This window comes from Sorghum bicolor, chromosome 10 (genome assembly GCF_000003195.3).
Source record: "Sorghum bicolor cultivar BTx623 chromosome 10, Sorghum_bicolor_NCBIv3, whole genome shotgun sequence".
In the NCBI taxonomy this organism is placed as follows: domain Eukaryota; kingdom Viridiplantae; phylum Streptophyta; class Magnoliopsida; order Poales; family Poaceae; genus Sorghum; species Sorghum bicolor.
Window position 1 is genome coordinate 27,958,148 of NC_012879.2, and position 11,050 is coordinate 27,969,197.

General features: G+C 55.2%; 1 protein-coding gene across 1 annotated transcript; it reads right to left on the reverse strand.

Annotated features, from left to right (window-relative positions):
* Positions 4,469–6,120, reverse strand: LOC110431126. Its single transcript, XM_021449831.1, has 3 exons — positions 6,001–6,120; positions 4,644–5,425; positions 4,469–4,475 (listed from the first exon to the last, which is right to left on the reverse strand). Exons 1-3 carry the CDS (start codon positions 6,118–6,120, stop codon positions 4,469–4,471), a joined length of 909 nt encoding a protein of 302 aa, XP_021305506.1.

The following is an 11,050-nucleotide window of genomic DNA, read 5'->3' on the forward strand; positions in this document are numbered from 1 at the left end:
TTATGTGACCATGCCATTTAGGCTTCGAAACGCTGGGGCGACATACCAGCGATGCATGCTCCATGTGTTTGGTAAACATATAGGATCGACGGTCGAGGCATATGTTGACAACATCGTCGTCAAGTCAAATTAACGAGGGGATCTGATTCAGGACCTCGAGATTGCTTTCAGTTGCCTATGTGCCAACAAGATTAAGCTCAACCCCAAGAAGTGCGTCTTCGGCGTGCCCCGAGGCATGCTCTTGGGTTACATAGTTTCCCAACGCGGCATCGAGGCCAATCCTGAGAAAGTATCGGCCATCACGAGAATGGGGCCGATCCGAGACGCCAAGGGAGTACAAAAAGTCACGGGATGTTTGGCGGCGCTAAGTCGTTTTATCTCGAGGTTGGGAGAAAAAGCATTGCCACTGTATTGGCTCTTGAAAAAAGCCGAGCGTTTCTCTTGGACCCCCGAAGCCGAGGAAGCCCTCGATAACCTGAAGAAAACACTGACCTCTGCCCTGGTCCTGGTCCCACCTCAGCCCGCAGAGCCTCTGCTTCTGCACGTTGCCTCGACGACCCAGGTGGTCAGTGCGGCAGTGGTGGTCGAAAGGCAGGAAGAAGGGCATGCGCTGCCAGTCCAGAGGCCGGTCTACTTCATCAGCGAGGTACTCTCAGAGACCAAGGCACGGTATCCGCAGATCCAGAAGCTAATCTATGTGGTGGTCCTCGCCCGACGCAAGCTACAACACTACTTCCTCAGCCATCCTATCACGGTGGTCTCATCATTCCCCTTGGGTGAGATCATCCAAAGTCGGGAGGCCACGAGAAGAATCGCCAAATGGTCGGTCGAGCTCATGAGTGAGACCCTCACTTATGCGCCCCGTAAAGCTATCAAGTCTCAAGCTCTAGTTGATTTCGTCGCGGAATGGATGGACTCCCATCTCCCCCCGGCTCAAGTTCAAGCGGAGCTATGGACGATGTATTTCGACAGGTCTCTCATGAAGACGGGAGCTGGAGCGGGCCTGCTATTCATCTCGCCCCTAGGCGTTCATATGAGGTATGTCATCAGAATACATTTCGCCTCATCCAACAATGTCACGGAGTACGAGGCCCTTGTCAACGGGCTGAAGATCGCCATCGAGCTAGGAGTTCGACGCCTCAACATTCGAGGCGACTCACAGCTCGTCATCGACCAAGTGATGAAGGCCTCCAACTGCCACGACCCAAAAATGGAGGCATACTGCAAGGAAGTACGTCGGCTCGAGGACAAGTTCCACGGCCTCGAGCTCGTCCACATCGCCCGACGCTACAACGAGGCGGCCGACGAACTCACCAAGATCGCCTCGACTCGAGGCACGGTCCCACCCGACGCGTTCTCGAGAGACTTGCACGAACCATCGGTCGACCTGGGCTCGAGGGCTGATGTCGAAACCACCACCCTCCAACAGACCGACGCCCTCGAGGCACTACTAGTGGCAGCAGAGGTGATGGAGGCGGAACAGCGACCCGGTCGACCGTTCGACTGGCGCACACCATTCCTCAACTGCCTGATTCGATGCGAGCTACCAGAATACCAATCCGAGGCCCGCCGTATCGCTCGACGGGCCAAGTCGTACGTAACCTACGGCGAAAATAAGGAACTATATCGACGAAGCCTGACAGGAATCTTGCAGCGATGCATCACCATAGAAGAAGGTTCGAAAACTCCTCGAGGATCTACACTCGGGGGCTTGCGGCCACCACGCTGCTCCGAGGACCCTCGTGGGGAACGCTTTCCGACAAGGCTTCTACTGGCCAATGGCCATAGCCGACGCCATCGAGCTCGTACGCTCATGCTATATGGGTGCCAGGTTTATGCCAAGCAAACGCATCTTCCCGCTCACGCTCTCAAGATGATCCCCATCATGTGGCCATTCGCGGTGTGGGGTCTTGACCTCGTAGGGCCTCTCCAGAAAGCAGCAGGAGGATACACCCATCTGTTGGTAGCCATCGACAAATTCTCCAAATGGATCGAGGTTCGACCCATCACAAACATCCGCTCTGAGCAAGCCGTCCTTTTCTTCACCGACATCATCCATCGGTTTGGGATTCCCAACGTCATCATCACCGACAATGGCACTCAGTTCACCGGCAAAAAGTTCTTGGACTTCTGTGACCGGCATCACATCCGTGTGAACTGGTCCGCAGTGGCCCACCATCGAACTAACGGCTAGGTCGAGCGTGCCAACGACATGATATTGCAGGGGCTCCAATCAAGAATCTACAACCGGTTGAAGAAATTCGGCAAGAAATGGGTCGAAGAGCTCTCTTCGGTCCTATGGAGCTTAAGGACGATGCCTAGCAGGGCCACGAAATACACCCCATGCTTCATGGTCTATGGCTCCGAGGCCGTGCTTCCAACAGACCTTGAGTATGGGTCCCCTCGACTCAAAGCCTACAACGAGCAGTCGAATAAGGAGACTCGAGGGAACATGGTCGACCAGCTCGAGGAAGCTCGAGACATGGCCCTCCTCAACTCCGCTGGATACCAGCAGAAGCTTCGATTCTACCACGACAAGCACGTGCGCAAAAGGGATCTGAACATGGGCGATCTTGTCCTATGGTGGCGGCAAAGCAACCAAGGGCGCCACAAGCTGACTCCGCCCTGGGAGGGCCCATACGTGGTGGCCGAGGTCCTGAAGCCAGGGACATACAAGCTCGCGGACGAAAAAGGGGCAGTCTTCACCAACGCGTGGAACATCGAACAGCTACGTCGATTCTACCCCTAGAGTTTAAAAGCTTTATGTTCTCATGTACATTCTGTACCAAGACCTTATGAATGAATGCATGAATGAATGAGATCTTTCCCTCGAGAAATGTACTTTTTCATTGGTCAAAATCTCGACGTTAGAAGGGAGTACCAACTATGACCCGTCATAGTTGATACCCCCTCGGGGGCTAGCAGGGGGGACCCCCCCAAGTTCCTAAAAACCGAACGATTTCTTCCTATTAGTATGCCTCACACGGTCGAGTAGCAAAGGCACCTCGAGCCCCTTAAGGGCCGAGAGATGACGAGCCTGAGAACACCTACGCCCCCGGGCTACGGTAACTCTACTCACTCCCTCACCCTCAAGGCAATCAAGGTCTCCTTAACCAAAAACCAAACGAGGAAGCAAAGGAATTCCAAGCACAAAAATTAGCAGATATTTTAGAGATCTTATAAACCACTCAAAGGCATAACATTTCCTTAAGATAAAAAGTACTGTACAAGGGGTCTCAGCTCCCAGAATAGACTCGCAGGCCTTAGTCTATGTCTTGGCCCTCACCACCATCGTCCGCGCCCGAGCTAGTCTCGGGAGGAAGCACTTCCGGCTCGAACAGCTTCGCCAGCCTTTCCCCAGGGGCCTCCGCGTCATCGATCAAGGCGTGGAGCCTCTCCTCGTTCTCTGCGTCGGTCTTGGAGATGTCGGTGACGAAGCCGTGGGACACCACCTCCATGTCATAGGAAAAGCCTGAGCAGACAACCGGCATTGCCCGCTTCACCCCGGTATGAAGAGCGTCCCGCACTCGATCCCTCAGCGTCGCGCCTAGGTAGCACAACTGATTGACCAGCGCATCGCCTCGAGCCTCCTCCTTTGACTCATCTGCAGGCTCGAGCTCCCACGAGGCCGAGAGGTCGTTTATCGCGGTCCTTAATCGACCGTTCAATGCGACCTCCCCCTCGAGCCGATCCTTGGTGGAGCGGGCCTCGACCTGAGCAGCCAGAAGCTCGTCCTTAAGCCCTGTGGAGACCGATGCATGAAAATTAGAAGACACCAAAAAATACCTTGCTAAAAGAAGTATAAAGGAGCCTACCGCGAGTCTTCTCCTCCGGAGGAGTGTTTTGACCAACCAAATCGGTGTTGGCCCTCTCGACCTCCCTGTGAGAGCGGGCCAGGTCGGTGTTGGTGACCCGCAAGTCCTCGATCGCCTTGCCCGCCTGCGCGATAGCTCCCTCCTTCTCTAGCAGCGCTCTCTTTAGACGATCAACGTCATCAGAGAGGCTGCGAGATCGAGCCCGTTCCGCGTCGGGATCCTCAAGGGCCTTCTTCTTGGCCCCTATGTGGCGCTCCGAGCAATCTCGCCCTTCACGCACTCCACCTTCATCTCTTGGAAGGCCTCTCGGGCAGAGGTGAGGTCAGCCTTGATAAGGACCTTTTCCTTGTCAAGATCGGTGGCTGCATCCTTATAGAATACGGCCTCTTCCTGGGCCTTGGATGCAGTCTCCTCGACCGTCATGGTCCGCTCCCTCAGCTGCGTGGCCTCTTCCACAGCCTTCCTCGAGGTCTCCCGAGCTTCGGCCAGAGCAGCCTCCCTCTCCTTTTTCTCCTCCTCGAGCGCCAAAAGCTCTTTGTAGGCCTTGAGGAGCTTCTCCTACGACTTGAGGAGTTGGTCCTTGAGAAGAGGGAGTTGCTCCTAGCCGCCCTTCGTCGCATGGATAAAACTCGACTTTATGCGGGAGGTCTCTTTCAGATCCTGCGAGCCAGCAGTTGAACAGTAAGAATACAAAACCAAACATCCTATGGTAATTAAGGTCCAAAGACACTTACAAAATAAGCTAGACCGAGCCCACTGTTGACGATGTCTGATAGGAGCCCCACCACGTGCTTCATCCAGAGGCAAAGCTCCTCGAGATGCTCCCACTTTTCGGCCTCTTTCCGATCATCCATAAATATATTAGGCTCGGATGGGTCGGTGGAGGCCCGAATGCGGATCCGACCGGGGCCCCAGTTCTCCATCTCCTCCTCTGTGCGTGCCTTCACGCCTCGGATGAGCTCTTGGACAGTCCCGGATGAGCGACCCCCATGATGCAAAAATAGGTCAATGAGAGAGGGGAATCGCCCGTCGTCATCCACTGTCCTCCAGGTCCCAGTCTCACTGGCGCTACCATCGCCCGACGTCCTGGCTTCGTCCTCCCTGGCGGCGTTGGTGTCCTCCCACGGTCGTCGTTCACGGAGAAATCCAGGAGCAATCCCCTCGATGCCGTAGATCGTGCCCTTGATCTCAAACTGAGGGTCCACCGGGGTGCGCATCATGCAAGCGAGCGCCACCACGCCATCCGCCCGCCCTGGCTCAGCCGGGATAGAAGCGGGCGCTCCCGGACGGAGCCACGCTGGGGTCAGCGGACCATAGACCGGCAGACCCCCCTCCCCGGTCTTAGGCCCCTGTGGCGACGGCGGCACTGGCTGGGGCGGGCTGCGGGGCGGTGGCTCGAGCAGTTCTTCTAACTGCTGACTCTTTTGCTGCTGTTGCCTCTGGAGCTCCTGCAGCTCCTGCTGCCGGTCCTTCTCTAGTAGCTCCTCAAGCTGGACCCCTTGCTGCCACCGCCTCTCCTCTCCTTCTTCTCCTTCCTGCTGCGGCTGTTGCTGCCCCTCCTGCAGCTGTTGCTGTGTCTCCCGCTCGCGCTCTTCCTCTTCCTTCTTCCTCTTCTCCTCGACGGAGTGGAGCCTGATGGGCCAAGGCGTCCGCTTCGCGACAGGGGAAGCCTCGACCTCCTCGTCCATGGAGCGGGCGTCCTTCAAAAGCCTGTCACTGCCAGACACGTCACCTATAGTGATAGGATCCCCCTCGACCCCAGATCGGGGAGGCTCGGGGGCTCCCTCCTGCTCTTGAGGACGAGGTGCCTCGACCCGCTTCGGCGACAGCAGGGTGGACTCCCCCACCAATGGACGAGGCAGGGCGCTCTCGACACCCGTCGATGGCCGAGGATCGGAGGGGCCTATAAGCGCTCGAAAGCAAAAGTCAGTCGCCATGATGATCGACATAAGGGTAACACGACTCCCATAATATCGGGAATGAACCGCTAACCTGAGTCTTTGGAGGCCGCTCCCACCTTAAGCTTCTTGGCCATCGAGGGCTAGGCCTGTTCGAGCGGCCGCTTCAACCTGAGGAAAGAGGAATAAGCGTAAGAGAAGCCATTACCCGAGAAAATGCAAAGACATCGGAAGGTAAGAATCATGACGTCGAAGATCTTACCCCACAGGAAGAGCGACCCGCCTACCAGAGCCTCGACCAGCAGGTCTTGAGCCACGCCGCGTCGAGGATCCAGGCCCCTCACGAACGGGCGCAAGTCTCGGCTCGGCGTCTCCCGCCTGGCCAGCGCCTGGACTAGTACTCCCATGACCCATTTTGCCCTTACTCGAGGCCGCGGCGCGGCCACGGGTCAGCGGCCCCATCGCCAGAGACTTAACCCGGTGGCCCGCCTTAGATGCGGGAGGAGGTTGGGGGCGGGGGACGGTCCGACCTTGCGCAAGCGCTGGGGGGTGTCAGCGCGAGAGCGGCACGGAGATGACTCCCTCTGTTGACTCTCACGAGGCCCGCTTGGCGTCCCCTTTGGGACTCCCGTCCGCGGGACGTCGACGCCGATCTGAGGCGGGCCCTCGAGGATCCTGTCGAGACGGGACGCCATCCCCTCGGAGTCATCACTGTCGTCGTCACCATCGGCACCATCGTCCTCATCGGGGGATTCTTCCTCAGGCTCCCCCCTCTGCCTGGACTTCGCTCGACGAGTCTCCAACGCTTGTCGCGTGAGATTTTTCTTCTTTTCCTTCCTCTTTTCCAAGTCCTTTGTGGACTTCAGCTTCTCTGTGGACTCACGCCTCTTGTCGCGATCCACGTCATCTTCCTTCACCGGAGGCTTCGAGGATCGAGCGTCGATTGATCCCTGCACGAGCAAAGATAAGTCTTAAAGAAGGTCGAAGAAAATCGAGAATCGGAACCATAAATAGGAAAAGGACTTACCAGGTCAATCGACCCCTGATCGGGCCTCATAGGGAAGCCGTTGACGTGCTCAGGCTGAAAGTCGCCTACAACGGCCGCCCTGACTCTGGCGGCGACCTCATCGTTCGCAGGCGCTTCATTAGACATCCGGCAAGCCTCGAGAACGCGAGACGAGACGCCAGGGCCCATTTCGTCCATCCTCAATAGCTGAGACATCAACGGGAGCACTCGTCGGTGATGTACGGCGGAAAGGATGAGCGCGGCCGTCAGGCCCTCCTCATGTAGCTTCTTTAGGGCGTCGAGGATGGGGTCGAGCCGCGGTTGGTGGGCCTAGACAACACCGTACCTCCAGTGGTCCGGGCGCTCTGAGATCAAGCGCCCGGTGTAGGCAGGGAGGAGGTCATCGTCATTCCGCAGGTAGAACCATTGGGAGTCCCACCCGGCGTGGTTCGACGTCAACCCCACCGGGATGTACTCACGCGATTTCTCCGCCTTGCCAGTCTTCAGCACCAGGTTGAGGCACCCGGCCCGCACCGGCTTCCTCACCCCTGTGGTTCCACTTGGGGCATGGAAGAGCTCACCCCAGTACAAGTGGAACCATAGGTCCCAGTGTGGCATCATCCCGAGGTAGCCCTCACACACCGTGGCAAAAACCGCCGCGGCGGTGATGGCATTCGGTGAAAAATGCTAGAGCTCCACCCCGTAGTGGTGGCAGAGCGCCCGCATGAAACGACTCGGAGGGGAGCCCAGGCCGTGGCGGTGGAACTTGGCGAAGGAGACCACGTAGCCCTTGGGCGGCCTTGGCTCCGGTGGTCCGCCGCCGGCGCGATCCACTCTGGCCTCGACGACGAAACGTGGGGATGTAGGAGCCCCTCCCTCTCGAGCTCCAACAGCCGGCACTCCGTCATCGATGACGGGCGCCAGTCATCGGCGGCGATGAGTCTCACCGGCATCTTGAGGAGGAAGAAGAATGACTGAGCTACTGCTCGAGGGTGCGCGCGCGTGAGACGGCAGGGAGGCCGAGGCAAGAGCAAAGGTGGAAGGTGGAATACGGAAGGAGTAACGATCAGGAGACCTAGGGATATTTATAGACGGCTGGCCACCAACGGACAGATCCGACAAATACGGTAACTCCCCTGATAAATGCGCCGCATAACGGTCCTTATCTCTCGCACAGACGGGACGCTATGAATCCCGCACCGGTACAGTGCCGCAACGACTCCTGCCTAAAAAGGCGCGCCCAACGGGCAAAAAGGCGAACCGCCGCGATCCTTTCCTTCCCCTGTAAGCCAAGGTACGTACTCATGATAATGAGAATCTCGAGAGGTCGCAGGCTGACCCACCGAATAGGTTCGACAGCCGATCTCGAGTACCCGAGTCAGGGATGCCCAGCGAGCGGTCGAAAAACGAGGCCAGCCTCGAGGACTCGCTGGGGATGTCCAAGGCGAGGACGAGACGGTCGAGAGGAATCCCCTCGAGGGGAGACATCGAGCCGCTGGACTCTATCGAACGAGACTAGTAACCCCGACCACGTCGACCCCGCTTTATGGGAACGCCTCCGGGCTACAGGTGACCCCCTCGAACGGGGCACAGGTTCTCACTTGGATTACCCGCTAGGAGCTCAATCTGGGGTAGCTGGTGCTCGCTCCACCGGGAGTATGTCGCAACCCTGACGTGAAACCAACTAATCAAAGCCTCTAGCCCACCTTCCGCAACGAACATCAAGAGCGCTTCCGCAGATTGGGCAACATAACCCTCGAAGGAGTCAAAACTCCTCCAAGGGCTCAAGGGCTACCCCCGCAGGGTCGCTCGCGCGCCCCCACGGAATCTCGACCAATAAGAAGAGCCTCTACTAGAGCGCAAGCGCTCGAATAAAGACTCGGGGGCTACTATCGAGGGTATCAGTAAGGGGTACCCTAACTGAAGCACATGACTGTTGGCGTTTCTTAAAATACACTTTTCATACCGCCAACATGCATACAAACTCTATAAAATATCACCAAACATTAGAAATAGGGCTTTTTATGCTAACCAAATTCCACAGTTTTGGTGAACACATGTGTATGCAGGACACTAGGGTTTGAGTCGCCAAAATCAAAGAATTGAAGGCACATTTAATTCAAATACAGAAGTGCATCGAAATGCAATTGGATTCGAACTCAGAAGGCCGAGGAGCATCGTCTGGGCTTTGGGCCTGGGCCAACGGAGCCAGCCAGGGGGCGGCCGCCCCCTAGGGTCGGCCGACCCCGGCATAGCCCAGCTCCCCACCGCCTTTTGCAGAGGTGGTGCATGCGAAGCCCTAGCGCGGTTCTCGGCTGCATTTTGCAGTTTACCCCCTCCCAAACCGACCTTCCACACCTATATAAGGAGGGGGAGAGGGCCTCTCATTCATCATCATTCAATCCATTCAAGCTTCAAGTCCACAAGAATAAAGAGAGATACAAGAGTAGTAGTAGAGAGGCGGAGCTTCCACTCATATCCTTAGCCTCTAGTTAGGAATAGAATAGGAGAGTGAGTTAGAGTGTAGGGTAAGAGAAGTAGCAAGCACCCGATCCGTTCCCCTAGTTGCACTGGGTGGAAGGGCCGAAGTGCTGCCCGCTTCCCGAGCTGTACCTCTACAACCTGGAATACCATATTGGGGTAAGAAAAGGTTGTATTCTTGTTTTGTTCTAAGAAGTTATTGAGTAATTGTTATCGTGTTCTTATAATCTTGCAGGTTCGTTGTCTATCTCTCGGTAGATACTCTAGTAGAGGGACTCTTGCTGGCTCGCGGGAGACCTGCGCAACGCTAGTAGCTAATAACGTAGACATGGTGTCTAGGTTAGAGGTTTCCCTCGTTTGCCTCGTATCCCACGGTTGAGGGGTCGGCAGCAGGTGGTGACAGCCCTGTTTGTCCTTAGTTTCACCCACGTCCGGATACGGCGTAGAGCTACACGCCGGTATTACCTGGCAGACCAGGTACGCTCCGGTGCCCGAAGTAAGATTAGAAAAGCACGTTGCCTTGCACAAAACTTCTACCATTAGGAGAACCTCACTACCTAAGTCATCCCTCTCACTTTACTCTAGGGTACACTTAGTTTAAGTCTCAAAACACCTCTGTTCCCTGTGAAATCTCGATACCCTGAATACCACCGGGTGAAGTGCTACAACGGTACTTCCGTGCGCTTGTGGATAATTGGCTGCATCGCTAAGAAATACCAACAAGCATTTCTGGCGCCGTTGCCGAGGAACGGTTGTCGGTTTTGAGTCGAACCTAGTTGCCCGTGTATCATCTCCCATTTTTATCTAAAAATATATATATATATAAAAATTATAAAAAAATACTATGGAGCCAAACACACTTTACCAACTCTCTGCTCCTAAGGGCGAGCTCGTAGAACCACCACAATCGTCAAAGCCAATCACAACTTCAAGTTATGAGCTCCGTCCTGGCTTTATAGCCATGGTTCGGGAACAAACCTTCTCAGGCCTAGATTATGAAAATCCATATCATCATTTAAGGGAGTTTGAGCAACTCTGTGCATGCCTGACAATTTCGGGTATGTCGCAGGAAACCCTTAGGTGGAAATTGTTTCCCATTTCTCTTGAAGAGAAGGCGAAACATTGGTACGCCCATAACGTAGGAAAGGTGAAAGGAGATTGGGAAGAATTGAGGAACAGATTCTGTCTCACGTTTTTCCCTATATCTCGTGTCGCTGCCCTATGACAAGAGATTCTCAGCTTCCAACAACAAGAGAAGGAAACCATAGGTGCAGCCTGGGATAGATTTTTAATTCTTACCCGTTCTGGCCCAGACTTGTCAATCCCTAGCCACGTGTTGTTACAACATTTCTGGCTAGGGCTACACAAGGACTCTGCCCTACAATTAGACATAGCTGCCGGAGGGTCGTTTAACCACAAGACCACAGCAGAAGGAGAAGCCTTACTAGACCTCATTCTAGAGAACACTCCTCCGCTAGAACCCCTCCGCGTAGAGCCCGAACCTGAAATAGAGGAAGTCTCAATAGCCTCCACTGACAATACACCTATAGAGACATCTCCTACCATATCGGGACCCCCGAAGGAAGATTTTCATCCTTCAGATCTCCCATTCTTCGAGGATGATCTTTTTAAAGATTTCGGAAACACCTCGAAGTACTCATTGTTGATATTTAGGAACGCAATAAGGAATTGATCCGCAAGCGCACGGATATCGGTGAGCACTTCACCCGGGAAATTATCCAGAGTATCGTATTTATTTTTTTACCACTAGGAGAAAGAGTGCATCTGACTAACCGGTCTATTACTACTAACCTTTAGGCACAAAGAATGTCTTTCGATGTGAGTGATAA